This window comes from Convolutriloba macropyga, chromosome 7, assembly GCF_964194025.1.
Source record: "Convolutriloba macropyga chromosome 7, txConMacr16.3, whole genome shotgun sequence".
NCBI classification, from domain to species: Eukaryota; Metazoa; Xenacoelomorpha; order Acoela; family Convolutidae; genus Convolutriloba; species Convolutriloba macropyga.
Genome location: NC_134474.1, coordinates 5660976 through 5678921, shown reverse-complemented (window position 1 = coordinate 5678921; position 17946 = coordinate 5660976). Strand labels below are relative to the sequence as shown.

Below are 17946 nucleotides of genomic sequence, written 5' to 3'. Positions count from 1 at the left end.
AAGCAAATGTAAGAATTTTATTGTCGGGCAAGCTGTAATTTAAACTTGTTTCATCCAATCAGAGTGCGCGTCTTTTTTGTTTACTTTTGCAACAGAAAGCTACTGCTCCGCAAACAGCAGTAGGGGGGGACACACCGCGCAGACTGTTGTGTAAACAACACATAGATTTGTATGCTCAACGGTTTTTCTACTTTTTGTTTGTTTAAAACAAGTGATATTGAGTTCACAGTTTTACTTCTCATTTGTTTACCATAATTTTGGTACGGTGTACGACTATCTGATAAAAAACTGTTTATTGATTGTTTACTGTGATTTCACTACAATCCAAGCTTCAGCTGGGTTTATTTCAACCCAATCCACTTTCGCTTATTTGTTTAAAACATTGTTTCGCTCACTTGTTCGTCCAATGTCTGAAATTTTCAGCATCGCTTAATTCTGTCTCACAATATTTGTCTAGTGATAAGATGAATCTTTAGTTAAGGTTTAATTAAGAACTGGTTTCAAGATGTTAACAAAATTATCATGCTCAAACATTGTGAAAAGCAACAAATACAATATGTACAATGAGTTTAATGAGTTTTGTTGTATTTTAGAGTCGAGATAACTTGATGACCTTCTTGACGGGGGCATAACATTGGCTCAATGGGGGTGTTTCATCGATGCTGACATCATCAGAAAAATTGTTGGCAAGCAACGGGAGGCTTTCCGGGGTTTTTCTTTCTTCACTTGGCGACTGATCAAAATTCCAAAAACCAGATATTTGCTCAACTTCTTCGAGCTGCCCCAATTGATTCTCCCAAATTTCAATGCAGTCATGATCGTAGTCTGCAAAAAGTTTTCTTGTTCGCTTTGTCAATTTTTTCACATCCTGCTTCTTTGTTTGAATGGGAGTAATACATCCATAATATCGATGAGCATATGGAGACTCTTCTTGTCTTGGTGATTTTTCTGGCGTTTTTGTAAGATGAAATAAATCGTTTTGTTTTGTGTATTCAACTATTGGTTCAATGTAATTAACTGGAACAAAAAAGCTGTTTTTTGTGCGCCATAAATCTGTTTTATCATCAAAGCTTTCCTTTACAAGGACAATATTTTTGAAGTTGTGACACATTTGCACAAGGGTTCGAGTGCCTCGCTCACTTGTCTTTGCAATTTCTAAATATTCAGCAGCCATATTGCAGGTGATGGATAAACAATTGAGATATTTTTTGTTCTGATTTTACGGATTAAAACGGTAATAAAGCACACAGTTTTCTTTGTAAGGAACATTTTATAAAGACTTAACGGCACAGAGCCTAGAACCACCAATTCTAGAAACAAGAGAAATGAAAACTTGTTTTTATATCGTATGGAACCGAAGGGAAAAGCAGGATGAAAGCAAGTTCAAGAAGAAGGTTAAGTAACAAAAGACTTGCAGTAATGTAATAAGGTACCAAAGAACTAAAGAGTTTTCACAAAACTTATATTGAACAACAAGAAAGAACCAATGGCGGAAAGATTGAAAAAATTGTTGCAGACCGATTTGTTTATTTGACTTAATCATTTCATCATTATTCCGTCATGTCTATAAATAGAATTATGTCATATTGACCAGAGTTAAATTGGGTTGCTCTCGAGAAATATAAATAGACTCGAGGAGGCGAGCTAATTTATCCATTGCCAATGAAAATTTGTCAGTTTTTAGATTTAAAGGTCGGGACTTGTAAAACTGTTTTCTGCTATGGCCTTTATAATGCTTGGCCCGGCGATGTTGCATTAGTGAATGGAAATTTTTGAATTGCCTTGGACAATTGTGACATTGAATGGGTCTTGATTCAGCAGGGTATATTTTTTCCGATCTTTTGAACTTCATATTTCGTATAAACATCTAACTAATATAAAGGAGTATAAATTTGTTTACACGCGTAGGGAGGAGGGATTTGTTTGTTCAGCTGTTATCTTGTCTAGACATGTTGGCGTGGGGTTTGAAATTGTTTACATTCCAACAAACAGTAATGTATTAGTCATTTATCATTTCATTACTTTGATACAGTTTGTCTCAATATATGCAACATTATGGGTAATGTTCTGCCTAAGGATGCTGAATACAGCGACTTTCATTTGGATCTCTCGCTCAATGAAAAACGGTTTATTAGGGCTGCTGTTAAGACTTATCATACCACTGGCACCTATTTATCCTTGAAACTGTTCAAACGTGATAGTGAACAGGTCGATTGGCATTTCAATCAAAAAATTGCACTTTCGGCGCGAGAGTTTCGGTTGCTATGTCAGAACATAGAAAAACTAGAACAAATGCTTGATCAACCAGTTGGGTTGATCGACTCTCTTCTAAAACCGGATTCAACTGATGAGTCGAAGCGTCCAGCAAAACGGGCTGGCAAAACGCCCACTCAGCGCCAGAAGAAGATACCAAAAACATCTGTACCAGTCAACGAGGAATCGGAATAATTTCTATTATACCTTTTGCTTCCTGTCATAGTTTATGCTTTCATAGTTAGTTCATTAGCTTTTTCGTTTTTGTTCGTTATGGTTGAGGCAATGTATGAGAACAGTCCTGAATTCTTCAAGAAATTTCAAAAACGTTACAAGTACAATATTTGTGAGACGGAACCAAAACTTGAAAACACAACAATCGAAAATTATGCATATGGTTATCATTCTTCTGCAACAGTTATCGAAGGTTGCACATTTGGCTCCAATCATTATCATGTTATGTATGAATTTGGTTCTCAGGATGATAATATATTCGATTCTCTATGTACCTGCGGTGATACCGTGTCTCGTCAACTGTTTCAAATTACTTATTCAGCCTACGCAAAAAGACTTTGCTAAACGTGGTGCAATAATTTCACTACATGTTGCTGTTGAATACCTTTCAAAATCAACTTCTTCAGCAGTTACCAAGAAACAGAAAAAACTTCCAGCACCCTTGAGTGAGGCAACAGCAAAATCCATTAGTACTTTTACGACCAACAAACGTTCTTCTACAGTCCCTGATGTAACTATGAAACAACTTTGCCAGCTTATACTAGGTGAACACTCCTCAACTCTTTATCAGATAATGGATATTCTGCTTAGTGGCCACGGGAGTTTTGTGCGAGAAACCTCAAACTCTTTCATAACCTTTCAATTTTGTAAAAATTGATATTCAAAAAGTTGTTGTTTGAAAAATAAACTAACTTTTACTTCATATGTACTACAAAAGCTAGCAACTCTAATTCATTTACATCAGGTATAAATGGAAATTTCTCACTATAGAAATAATGAACAATAAATATGCAAAATAAACCACAAAGCTGGGAGTCTGAGGATTGCAATGGAGACTGAATGTCTCTTCTATGTTCCATGATATCCATCATTATCTCCAAGTCTTTACACTGTTGTAAACGGTTGAAAGTATCCTTGTAGGTAGTCAAGGGTAGAGCCAATGGATCCGCAAAATATATTATTGGGTATGCATATCGTTTAGCTAGCACTACCCAGTGGGTTCCAATAGAGTTGGATCGTGATGCATTACGATAACAAAATGTGTTGGTTTGCAAGTTCAGAGGATAATTATCAGCGGCATAAACCCCTCTGAATTTGAATTTGAGGTGTTTACACTTTTTCAATTGAAGATGAATTTGATTTTCGTCCATTAGTATGTGATCATGGGAAGAGCGTTTTTAGATGCGTTTCTTGCAGAGTCAATGTAGATCGTAGATGCTTTTTCCCCAAGAAAAAATATTTCAACGTTATGAGCTAACGCTGCATCGAACTTGAGTTCAACAGACAAAGATGAATTTGTGAGCTCTGGATGAATAAAGTCATGAGTTGCCTCTTGAGTGCTGGTCAGATCAAATACCATTATATAATGGTTTGCGAACTCACTCAGAGGTATTCCATGGCCAATTTCTACATAAGCTAATGCACTCATTGAATTGTAGTACAACCTCTTGTTGTCAGTTGTTGACATTGGAGTTCCAGCCGTTGCAAAACCGTTTCGATAAATGGTTATCTCTCTTAAACCAAACTTTTGATAATGGAATGGATTAGCGGTGTTGGTACCGATGAATGCTGTACCAACGCATAATGCAACAATGACTCTTCTGATTGGCTCTTTAGTGAAAATGTCCTCATGTTTCCAGCTTTGTTGGCCTGTTGTAGCCAAGAATGTTTTGGTAATTACTTCATTGTATCGGTAAATTGCCGGAGTTTTCAATAATGTCTTCTCAATTGCACCTACAACATCATCTGACACCGTCATTTTCCTGATAAACAAATTAGCCTCATCTATTTTAACCTTGTAGTGTTTCGCTGCGTCTTCGCTGATGACGGCAAAGTCATCTTGAGATCTTGAAATGCGCAACGTAACTCCACTAACCAAATGTTTCTCACATGAAAAGAAACCAACCGCCAACTTTCCATATAATGTTATACGTGCGGATTGTCGCACTGTTCTTTTTCTTACATCTGATATTGCTGCTGGAATAGTGCCGGGGTTTTCTTCATACTCGCAACCCTGACATTTCAGCCAGGTTTTCTTTGCGTCTGTCCCATGAGAGAATTCAGTTTCTATGAAACTTTTGTGTGCATAGTGTCCATTAGCTGTTGAAATTTTGATACCATTTGCAGAAACAGTACAGTCGACGAAAAGTGAATGAAGGATATTATTAGCAAAATATGGAAGATCACTGGCATTAGCGTCACCAGCTGTGTAGCGCAAATCCGTTCCATCTGTTTGAAGTATTCGTCACTCGCGAGAAAAAATCCAGACGACTCCTTTTCGGACGGGGTTTTCGAGAAATGATTCTTCTGGTTGAGATTTTTTGTTTTTGGTTTGAACGAGGTCTCGTGTATTGTCGTCTTTTTCGTCTAATTATTTTACGGCCTGATGCAATACGTGATTGAAGAGATCCACCTATTTGTTTGCGAGCTGTTTTGGCTACTGTACTTTTCAGTGCTTGTTTTGCTGACTTTCTTTTGGTTGCAATAAATCACGACCAATCTTTTTTGGTGCGGGCCAGAGAAATTTGCGTGCTAATGGCAGAGCAACTCTTCCAATACCTGCAGCAAGCGCTCCAAAACCGCTGCCTCTTTGTCTGTAGTGTCCGGAAAAATGCGGCATTGATTGAGATGCTTGATTGCTGTAGTATGCCTCCATATTAAATAATTTTTTTGAAATTTTAAACTGACTATAACTTTTCCGGTTCCAGTAAAAGGAATTAGTTTTCCAGTTTCGTTTCTCAACTCTACCTGGATGTTCTGAATGTTGTTTGATAATAATGGCTTGTAATCAAAATTTTTGTAGGACTTGTGGTGTATGAGAGTCACTGTGTTTATGCTACCGTTTCTCAAACGTCTTTCAGACTCAATGATTTTTATTACTGGAGCTCTCACATCACCAACGTTCTGATGTTCAATTATATCAATGTATACAAATATTAACTGTGATCCGCAAGTGATATCAAATGGAAATTCTCCAACATGTCTGTTCAAAGAGTTGCCTGCTTTTTCTGACTTGTAACCAATGTGAATAATATCATGATTCGAAATATCTCTTATTCCTTTAAAACCAAGAATACTGGGCACTTCTTCATCTTCGAATGACAAACCTTCGTTAGGTCAAAATTTCAAAACTAACTTTTGCGTTACAGTGTCAAATTCATAGTCAAAGTTTTTCAATTGAGCAATTCAAAAAAATTTCTTCCAGAAGCTCTTCTGAACTGTTGTATACACCTTTGCGAATTCTTCGAATTGTCCGGTTCGGTTATGTGAAGCATCAAGTTCAGCGCCAGAACTGACATACGCAACAATTTCGGCTGAGTTTACATTATTGATGTTTGAGGGAAATGATATTGAAGCAAGGGCAACTTGCCAATCTCCATCTAACTGTAATGGTTGAGCGAGTTGATTTCGAAACTTGGCCATAGTATTACTGGTAAAAATTCCCATTGATGCATTCGACATCAAATCAATAGTAAATTCGCTATGAATACTCATGTTTAATCTTTGACAGGAAGAACGTTCACTTGGACTAATTCTGGTTCATAAAATTTACCTTCAATTATAACGTTGTTTGCGTCTATAAGGTTGTATGCTGGTGGACTAAGGGTAGCAACCTTGAATACTGTGAAGACTTCGTCTGTGTAATTTTGTTTATAACCTTTCCTAAATATTTCGTCTGGCTTTGCAATCCGAACCAGGTCTCATTCTTCGTATTTTGGCTTGTACTTTTTTGGCGCTAATTGCTAGGGATATTAGAAACGGTTCATGTTTTGTGAAAGTTTTATTAGGTGCAAGTTGGGTAACACGATTAACACGACTGTTTATAGTATTTACAAACTGGGGCAATTGCTTAATATAAGTCCAAGTCCAATTTTCCTCCAGGTATTTGTGAATAATGTTTTTGAGCGATCTAATATTCCTCTCAGCAAATGCCGACTTGGTTTCGTTTTCGGTTGTATATAAATGAATCTCCTTTTCACAAAATTTTTTGAATTCACCTTTAAACTCGGATCCCTTGTCTGTCCAAACCTTTTCTGTTTTTTTTTCTGTTCGATCATTTTTTTGAACGCTTCAACAACGTCTTTTGCATATAAAGCCTTCATTGATTGCACTCTAAGGTATCGCGATAAAACATCAACAGCCACCAGTAAATATTTGACTCCATTAATGTGTTGGCCAATTTTATCCATATACGCCACATCGACAGACCATATTTCGTTTACTCTGTATGCAACAGCTTTTAGTCTCGGAAAAGTTTTTCTGAATTGTCTGTATTTTGTCTATGGAGCTTTCAACTGAGGGTATTGAACCACTTTGGATCTTGGTAAACCACTGGCTTTCTTCAAGTTAGCAATGCTACCAAAAGCTGCACTAATTTTGTGTATAATTTGTTCAATTGTTTAACGTGAGAGGAAGTAATTTGTCCACGAGCTAGACGGTTGGATTTCGTCTTTTGCATCTTCAAAGCTTCCTTCATCGTCGCCAGAAGCTTTTGATTCTTCTGTTCTCGAGACTCCTGCTTCTTCGTTTTCTGGTTCATCCTCAAACAACTGTAACTTTTCGTTTAGTGATAAGGCATGAAATTTTTTTGCGTATGTATTACAAGTTAATTGTGAACTGATATCTAGAAAGGTCAGGACTTTGTATTGTTCAAGTGAAAGCTTAGAGGTTGTTTGTTGTAGATCGTAAAAAAAATCTGCGACAAGAATTCCAGTGCTTGACTTATTAACCACTAGTCTTGATGTCTGATCCAGCGATAGAGATTCTGACTCTTCTATTTTTTCCAATATTATGCTCCCTTTTTCAAACTTTTTTCTGTCAAGGTGTTTAATATCTCTCAAAACTCGCTCCCTGATTTCAGTTGAAACTTTTGTATCCATTTTGTCATCTCTAGTCTCATTCAACTCATCTTTGGCATTCTCCAAAATATTATCGGTCTGCTGTTGCGTGTCTTGTTGCGTGGTAGAAGGTGCTGGTGGAGACTTGCTTCTTTGCAACAGTAATATTTGTTTTGCTTTCTCTCGGACATTTTTATTGTTGAGAAGTTGAGCAATTTGAGGTTGTTCATTCGCATACATTTGACGAGGAATTAGCACCAACTCTTCAGTGTACATTTTGCTCCAGAAAAGCAATACAAGGTAACACAATCAGTTTAATTAGACGGATTCCAGAATCTGATCCAAAATTTTGATTCTCTCACTTTTTTCAACTCGATTGTCTGCAACTTTACGTAGTGGTTTCTCGAATTTTTTTAATTCAACTTTATTGATTGGTACAACTCCAGAGAGTACGTTCATCACACAGTCACTCAAGAACCAAATGAAATCGCCCTGATGTAATATTTCGATTTGAGCTGTGTTCTCATTCCACTTATTTGCGCATTGCTTGAGCATAAGCAAATGTTTCTTTTTCATTTGTAATTGTTGGAATGACTGCTTCAGGGGACGAAATGTAAAAAATAGAAGGATCCGGTCCAATTAGATGCGATGAAAAACGTAAACCCTGACTGGTTTTTGGGTCGAGATCAATCATCAAATGTCCTAAGGGCTCCGTAGTTGCTAGTTTGTATGCTTCTTTAATCAGTTGGAGACAATTCAACTGTTTTCTAAGATATTCAATTTGTTGAATGTCACGAAGCGACTTGAGTAATATTATGTGTGTTGTATTCAGATCAATGGTTCTGGACCATTTGCTTTGATGGAACAAATTATGCTTGACGTATATAACATGTAATTTGCGATGACGTCCTGAGGTAGCTATTTTTACAAATTCTTTATCGTTGAAGATTTCTTCATATGAATCGCCATAGATAAGCAGACAATGCGATAGTTTTTTTTGTTATATCAAATCCTGAGTATTTTAGAAACTCAATACCTGGTATAACTCGTTGCATATCTTTGAAAAGTGGTTCGAAAAACTCTTTGTAAAAATAATAAATTTTTTCAAAACGTGGATAAAAGGTCGAAACTTTTAGCATTCGAAACAAGAGTTCTGTTTTACCACAACCACTTGGTCCTACAATTGACATAAATACCCTGTCATGTGTAAGAATAACTTTGTTCATAGTTTGGGATTAGGTAAAATGTAACCAACTAAACTCGATAAGAGAGCAATCCAAATTGATTTCTTTTCACAGCTTTCTGATAATAGAAAGAGCATAGAGAAGCAAAGAATGATCATTAAGACAATGATACTCACTTGAACAAAAAATATTATTTCGGACCTTGGCACTGTTGAATTTGAACAACAACGCCATGGGGGCCTCTCCTTGTTGTTCACATCAAAGACTAAATTAATGATACCGGCGTCAGCCTCGTCTCTTTGATTCATTGGAGAAAAATAATTAATTGAAAAGTGAATTGAAACAAGGATGATATAAAATGTTAAATTTTTGATTTATTTACTGGGCAACTGTTTCATGTACCAGAACTCAAACAAATTGAAACCTCTAATATGACTTTTTATCTCTAGTTTATAACAAACGGTTGATGAGTCATTTTCCTCCAACGAGGCTTGATTGAAGACTTTTTCAACTTCGGGGTGCTCCAAGACATATAACCGCAACTCATTCGGCATCTCATTAAGTGATAGCTCACGTTCTTGTGGTGTTTTTTTTTCAATCTAAATTGAGGAACTTTTTTTCCGCCCCTTGCTTCCAACGTGGGATTCGCTGCTCGTTGGGGGACTGTAAAGGCTTCTGGTTTGTTTTGTTCATAGCCATAATTGAACTGATTCCGATGTTCTCGAGCTCTCTGTTTATTTTTTACATACAGTTGGAAGTGATAGAAATTATCTATCACGGGCAGGAAAGCCCTAAAGCTGTCTATCTCGTCGGGAGAAAGAGTAATGGTTGCAAAATAACGTTTTGCTGCTGCGCTATAAAGCGAGTTGTAACGCGGTTGTTCTGCTGTGTTTGGCTTATTGTTGAGATAGTTCGCTCGGTTCTGTTGATCACTTGAAAAATTATTCTGTATTGGTGGAGAGGGATCCTGAACTCTGTTGAATATTACAATCGGCTGATCGTCAAGTGGAGTCAAGCAAGTGAATATCTTCAAGTTGTCTGACAGATAAGCTGTTAAAGTTGCCGTGTCTTCTCTGTGCATCACTTTGTGTCCACTGTGAAAATATTCTTGCTTTACGTTCCGCGCAATGATTTGGTAATTGATCGTTTGTTAAACGAAAGTTTGAATGAAGATAAGAGGAGGATACTTGTTCTTCTTTGATATTATCTCTGAGATTCGGGGACAATTTAAATCCTCCAGATTATAAACAGTTTTTTGTAAACTCTTACTGAGGAGCTCACACTTTTCAATGCCTTTGGCAAAAAAAATTTTCCGGGTGAATCGGAAACTGAAACTCAGACAGATTGTTTTCAAATCACAGTAAGGTATATCACCTTGGTCCCAATCAAGACCGTGTAGGTTGTTGATCAGCCAAATAACAGTTTGTCTATCGTGTGCGGGTAAATCAGCGAATTTAAGCGGTGGTTTGAAAAATATTGTATCGTTGTAACTCGAACACAAACTGAGTTCTTTTATAATGAATCCAAGTGACTTGAGTTTGAAACCTTCGAGATCGAGGACAATCATATTTGTAGTTTTGCTGCCAAAATATACTAGCATTCCAATTCACGAAACAATTGTGAATGAAAAATTTTCACTGATAGAATGAACAATATTCCTGTCAGGTGTCCAAAAATACAATTGTTTACTGGTGAGTAACGGAAAGCGTAAACATATCCGGGTCCTTTGTTTCGGCAATCTTTTATAAATCCAGCGGCGTCATGCAATGCAGCATGAAGTCGTAGCACTTTGCTCCGTTTCAATAAAGGATCTAGTCTTGAATTATCAATTCCAAAAAAACCACCATAGGGTCTAAATTTAAGTGCTATTTCTCTGTCAACTTCTGGATCTAACAAAGAACAAGCAGCTAAGAAATATAATTGTCGATAAGATATGTGTGTACAATTTATGTTACCTCTCAGTGGTAAAACTCTCATGAATGAGCTTGATGTCTTTTGTTCCTATTGTGTTCATTATTTATTGTTTACTGAACGTGAGCTTTTAGAGTTTTTGTTTATAAATCTTTCAATTCTGATTGGTTGTCAACTTGAATAATAAATCAAGCACTCCGATTGGTCAATTTATTTTGGAAAGTTTTGTGACCCTGAAGATGTTTGGGCATGATCTGATGACTCTCTAATTATTATATCATTAGTGATTTTATACATCTACTAACAGGTTAGTTGTTTTACTGTTGTTTTCACCAATTTATGTATGCATTTATGGACATAAGTGATTATGACCATAATCGTGTACATACTTAGGTAAAAACTTGTTTTCTTGTACAACTCTGGGTTTTTTATCATTGTGTATGTATGTATGTATGTATGTATGCATGTATGTATGTATGTATGTATGAATGTATGTATGTATTTATGTATGTATGTATTTATGTATGTATGTATGTATATATGTATATATGTATGTATGTATGTATGTATGTATGTATGTATGTATGTATGTATGTATATTTGTATGTATGTATGTATGTATGTATGTATGTATGTATGTATGTATGTATGTATGTATGTATGTATGTATGCATGTGTGTATGTATGTATACATACATCCATACATACATATAGAGATACTTCACATACACATACATGCATACATATACATACATAAATACATTCATACATGCATACTACAATACACAAAAACATAAATACATACATAAATACATACATACATACATACATACATACATACATACATACATACATACATACATACATACATACATACATACATACATACATACATACATACATACATACATATATACTTTCATGCATATATACATATGCATATATACACAACACATATATACATGCTTATACATATATACATATACATAATACATACATACATACATACATATATATACATACATATGCATGTATACATATATATGCATGTATGTATGTATTGTGTATATGTATGTATATAGGTAAAATAGGGGGGGACATTTTACTACATTTTAAAAAATTCCAATTGTCCCACCCCGTTGTAGATGGCCACCTCAAAATGTCCCACCCCGTTGTAGATGGCCACCTCAAAATGTCCCACCCCGTTGTAGATTGCTACGCTGCAGTAATTGTCCGTCCCCCCGTTGAGGTTCTAGTCAGAATTTTATACTACTAACGTGAACTTGCACAAGCTAATAAAATGTCTGGACAAAAACGCGCAAGCGGTTACAGAGTCATTACAGAACAACATATGGCAGCAAAAACCAGCAAATGTTAATTCTAGCTCTTTGATGAATTGGAAATTTCTTTTAGACTTTCAATTAATAAACGATTTTTGTGCCATCAAAAACCAATTTTAAGCCCACCTATAATTCTGCCTTCTGCCGAAAATTTTGGAATTTTTAATTAAATTATTTAACTCATCTAAAAACATCGGTTGTATATATTCGCTTTGAGCTTTTCTTTGCCTAAACAGAGGCTACAAAAATTCTGAAGTGCAAAGTCGTTTAGAGATATTGCATCCAAAAACTGAATAATTGCAACGTCAAACCAGAGCGGCTCAACGATTAGAGTGGCATGGCATAAAATTGCAAAACAGGAAAAGCGCCACTAGCAGTTTTTCTCGTTTTGTATTAGTTACTTCAACATGGTTTATTTCTGATTTGCATTTGTCGCATTATGCTGAAGAATTAAATGCAATTTTTTTATTATACACTAACTAAACAAATATTTAAGCAGAAAAATTCGAAGTTTGGGTTAAGACGCTTTCTGTTACTGACGTCAAGCACTGTTTATTATTTGTACAATAGGTTTCAAAAAACTATAGCTGCTATCAGGTAAATGAAGCGAATAAGCGAGAAAAGACTTTCATACTTGGTTTCTTGGTACGATTCTAGTGTGAAACCAAAAAAATCAAGTATGACTCTTGGATGATTACCAGCAAAAACATAGCTGGCAGATTGCCAGAAAATAGCCACAATAGCTTCGTAGATTTGCAGTCTCAAAAGACAGTAAAGAAGACACAGTAAAAAAAGTCTTTTCATTGAACGCTGAGATGTTATATTTTGATTAAGAATCTGTATAAGTTATTGCTGCCTCTAGTAGGTGCTCTCAAATAACTATCATTTAGAGTGACACACATTCACTTAACATTATCTCTTTAAATTCTCTCTTTAAATTCTCTCTTTAAAAGAAATAAAATCAATTTCAAAGTCAGGAAGTCATTTTTGAGAGTGAGGAAAGTGACGTGTGGCCAAAAATTTAATCACGCGAATGAACAAAAAAACTCGCTCCGCTAGGAGAGAAAAATGACATCACGCACGCAATTCAGTTGAAATTGCATGAACGAATGATCAAAAAGTGTATTTGAAGTGGTTGTGAGTTAATATGGTCGTAACAAAAATCGCGACGACGAAATAAATAAAAAAAAACCAAGAGAAGAATAAATTAAAAAACCTCAGCTATCGCTTCGCGTCTATTAATCACCTACGCTATTTCTATGACTACTAAGAAATCATACAGCTCTTATATGACATATTATGATTACTAATAATCGTGCATGGCCTAGTATGAAATCATATAATGTTGTATGATGGGTAATCAGTTTTAGTTGATCAAATCAAACAAAAACAGCGACAGAAAAAAATTATTAAGAGTATAAAAAGATTTTCTTTTTTATTGAATAAAGACATAGTATCGTCGGGGACCTGCCGATTAATTCGAAAAAACTGTATAAAAAATAAAAAATATATATAGCCCTCGCAAAACCATATCACAAAACATTCGCAGCCCGAATAATTTCCAAGCACTAATTATTGACTTGAAAAGGTTTCCGAAAACTCAACAACCTTCATCAATTTAAAGTCATTTAGAGTCATTTATGGTGATCAAAACCTAATCACGCACTTCAGCTAAAACTTCACTGCCAATGAGGCAAAAGTAAACTACTAAATCAAAGAACAAAACGAGCGCCACGAACATATCACAACCGACTAACGTCGGAAGAATTGATCTTGAACGACTAGTGGGAGCTCGAGGATACAAATGCAGCCTGCTTCAGTTGGAGGGGGGGGGGTGGATGAATTCACTAAGGGGGCTTCAACTAAATAGCGTCATTAGAGATTATTTTATAGCACTAAAACCAACAAAAAAATTTTAAAATAGACTAAATTTTGGTGTATTTTTTATTTGACTTGTAGTAGTGAACTGCCACCACTCCAGTTTAGCTGTTGACAATTGTGAAGAATTGTGAGAAACTTAGATCATGTAAAAAAGAAAAACCAAAGGCGTAAAAGTCAGTCCAAAAGTCACAACGATCAGGCAAAAATTTTAAAACATAGCCGGCAGATTGCCGGAATAGCTGCGAAATAGACTTGCGTGCCGTAAAATACAGATGGAAAAAGATACAGAAGTGAGTTGATAATAGTTATCGCCGCCACCTATAAAACTTACAAGTTTATTTCAAAGGAGGTTGTTTTTGGGTGCAAAAAATTTTTCCCTGTCGAGTCTCGAACCGGCGATCTCCGGATTAACAGCCAGTCGCCTTAACCACTCGGCTGTCGGACCCTACAATCTGTTTTCTTACAATCAAATTTGTTTTAGGAACAGATTCTGTTTCTGAATAACCGCAATTTAGGTCACGCAGAAAGCGTGAAATCAAGCGCGAAAAAGCCATTTAAGCAGTGACGAGACAGAATGTTCTAGAACAAATGTAAAACGAAAATGAAGCGTCAGACGACGAAACAAAAAAAAACCAAGAGCACCGCAATATAGCTACGCTCAGCTTAAAGCTTCGCAGCTATAAAAAGACCAACAACACGTTCACAATAATTGCTTGAAATTTCGATCGAAAGCCATTAAAATATTTAAATGCAAACGTCAGAAGACATTACAGAAAATCAAGACAATCACATTCAATTTATGCTCAGGCTTATCAGACCAAAAATAAAACAAGAAAAAGAACATAAAACAGATACGAAAATGGCCAATGGTAGCTTTATTTACGGCAAAGCTAACTCTACTAACAAAAATTAACCAACACAATAAATGAAATCCAAAAAAAACATAGGCCGACTAATGTCGGAAGAATAGCTCTCGAACGACAGGCGAGGCAATTCAATTCAGGGTGACCAAATTAGGTGACCCGACCGGGATTCGAACCATTGACCTCGCGATCCCTCACCAGCAGCACTGCCCACTAGTCTATTAGAGCCTTGTGTTTAACTTTACTGCAATCTATTTAATTTTAACAACAAACGTTACTTCGGAGTGAGTGCAATAGAGATCACTCAAAAATGAAGAACGAAAGCGTGAAAAAATCACTTGAGAAGACCAAGAATGTTCTAGATGAAAAGCACAAAAACGGTCAAGCGAAAAATTTGCATAAGAAATTGACCAAGACGTTTACAATAATTTCTTTGTTCGAGAGCAATTAAACAAAACTCTAGGGACTTCGAGTAAGAGAAAATCCATCAAAATTATCCCACTGTTGTTGGGCAAGAACACGTTGTTTGCAGACACGATCACTGAAGGCAAGAAAAAGTATTTAGCATCAATATCGCGTGAAGCTTTAATAATTTTTTGCTTGCCTTGATAACTCCATTTTTCCTTGTATTTAGTTATCAAGGCAAGCAATACTTTTTTGCTTGCCTTGATAACTCAATTTTTCCTAGTGTTTAGCATCAATATCGTGTAAAGCTTTAATAATTTTTTGCTTGCCTTGATAACTTCCATCTTTCATTCAGCAGTCTTGTAGGAAACAATAGCCTCCCAAGAAAAAAATTCAGCAATAGTATACCAGACTTTTTAAAAATCGAAACCCATTTTTTAAAATTATTCATGCTAAAAATTTATAATGGTTATAGGAAAACCTATTATTTTTTGTTCAGCTAGTTTTTTTTGTAAATTACCAGTGTAGAATGGTCACATATTAACATTTCGAGCACCAACTTTAACCTTGCCGGTAATTGTTGCTCTTTTGGTTCCTATTTCTCACATATGAAAATGTTTCCACTACTGAATTAGAAGATGGGGTTCTGGAGTAGGCCAAGCCTTTTAATTTTTTCTTTTACATAACTGGAAATTAAGCGGTGAGTGAATTTTCCGCAAAATAGAAAATTCTCTTGGTATTGAAAATCATATAGCAAACGGATTATTTTGTGTCATACATATTGTTCTAAGAAAACTTTACTTATCAATACAGTGTTTTATTTTTTTCAGGCCACTTTTTGAAGTTCTACTAATTTTATTTTCTCATTTTGAAAAGTCATCAGATTGAATGTTCAAAAGTGCAAATAACTTCTCTGGTTTAAGAAGTTTCTGGATGAGAGGGGCTAGAACATTATATGCAACCATACAACCATACAAATCATTAAATAATTTGTAATAATCATATCAAATGTACAAATTAAAAACTTAATTAACTCACCTCCCTCTCATTGGCATATGACTTCTTCTCAATGAAAAGGATGGCCTCTTCCAGTTCGACTTTCTCTCGACTGTGATTGATACGACAATTATGCAACTGATCTTCATACTTTTGCTTAATCTCACCAAATTGTCTCTCTTTCTCATGCGGATCAACAATCTCAATATCTTCAGTTTGACAAGTACTATCGCTCGTCTCAACTGGCTGTACTTCGTTTTCAAACTGTAATAAACCTTTATCTCCGAAATCACGTTCTTTTTTCAATTCCTTCTCCGAAACAAGGTTCGCAATTTTGTCCCGCAAAATGACGTTCTCTTCTCTTAGAATACTCAATTCTGCTATCTGATCTTGAAAATTTGAGATCCGTTGCGTCATCTCAGTCTTCGAAGTTTCCAAAGCTGCAATCACGCTTTCCAGATTCTCTTTTTCAGCCACGAACTTCGTTTCAAGATCCAAATGTACGTTTTGCTCTTTATCACATAGCTCCAAATTGAGATTCTCAACAAGTTGTTCCAAATTTGCTATCTCTTCTGTTTTAGACTCTAAGCTTTGCGTCATCAGTTTCAAATCAACTTCAAATTTTGAGGAACATCCTTCCATTTCATCACAATTTTTAATGTCTATTTCACATTTTTGAGCTTCTATTTCAGATTTTTTAGCTTTCTCGTTTTCTACATGTTTGTCATCCAGCCGGTCCTGGAACTCGATAGTTTTCACATCAAAGTCTTTTAAAACCTGTTCCAAACGGCTTTCCAATTCGTACTTAACACTATTTGCAGCTCCACACTTTTCTGTCAACATTCCATTATCGACAATCAACCTTTCAATTTCTTGCTTAGCTGACGTCAGTTCTTTCTCCAAATCCGTGGACGAAAAATCTCCCTCGCCAACAGGTTCCAGTTTCTCTAAGGCCTGAGGGTCTTTATCTAACTTAGCTCGCAATTCTGACAACTGATTTTTCCACGTTTGTTCTTTCTCTTCAATCTCGGCCTTCAAAAGTTGGATCAATTCGTCACGTGACTCTACATCAAGCGTCATATTTTCCACAATTTGCTTTAAATCTTCCAACTCATCTGAGTTGGAATTATGACTGGGATTTTCAACCTTCAAACTCAGTTGATCGGCCACATTCGCGTTTTCGCTCTTCAATCGCTCAATTTCAAGTTCCAGTTCGGAAACGTTGGCTTGAAACCGAACCGAAACTTCGCCAGAATTACTAACTTGACTCTTCAAGTTATTAACTTCAGTTTTCAATTTCTCATTTTCCAAGTTCATTTCCGATATCTTTGTCTCTAAAACCGTTCGTTCAATTTCATTCTCAGCAGAATTAACATCTGATTGTTCAGATAACAGTACTAATTTGCTATTTTCATCTTTCAAGACATCAATTTCAGCTTCCTTTTCCAGAATTCTTCTGTTAATTGTTTCCTTAGCTTCGTCAAGTTTTTCCATCTCTTCGGATCTCTCTTTCAACTGCTCAGCTAAGTCTATTTTTTCATCAGTTAATCTTTTCAAAGAGGAGTCAAGCTGGCTAATTTTCAGCTCATGTTCTTTTTTAGCATCTTCAAAACTGACAAGATCATTTTCTTTATTTTGGAGGTCATCCGAGATATGAGCAAGGTTCCGTTTCAGCGTGTCAACTTCTGCACACTTTTCATCCAATTCCTGTTTCAATTTTTCGTTTTCTAACGTCAGAGAGTTGACCTCTGAACTACTCTGTTCTATTGCGCTGATCAGACTCCTTCTATTGGCGTTCTTAGTCGTTATTTCATGTCCCGATTCTGTTGACGATTGAGTATCTATTTCTATTGGTTCACCAGATATTATTTGTTCGGTGTCCACTTGAGACTCAGTTTGCATTGACTTATTCAATAAAAGAGCGTCCTGAGATGGAGATTTCAGGGGAATTTCTTCAGTTTGTGAACTGACATCACATGAGGTCACCAGTTGAGGTAGTTCCTGAAACGAAAAGCTCTGACAAACTTCAGTTTTACCAAAA

The 17946-nt window shown here is 35.9% G+C and overlaps 1 protein-coding gene across 1 annotated transcript in view; it reads right to left on the bottom strand.

Annotated features, from left to right (window-relative positions):
- LOC142342513 (uncharacterized) overlaps positions 1-17946 on the bottom strand; it is a 403423-nt gene that overhangs the window by 278040 nt on the left and 107437 nt on the right. Inside the window, exon 17 of the mRNA XM_075393861.1 lies at positions 15948-17906. Coding sequence (XP_075249976.1) covers positions 15948-17906 — 1959 coding nt within the window. The remainder of the gene's footprint in view (positions 1-15947; positions 17907-17946) is intronic.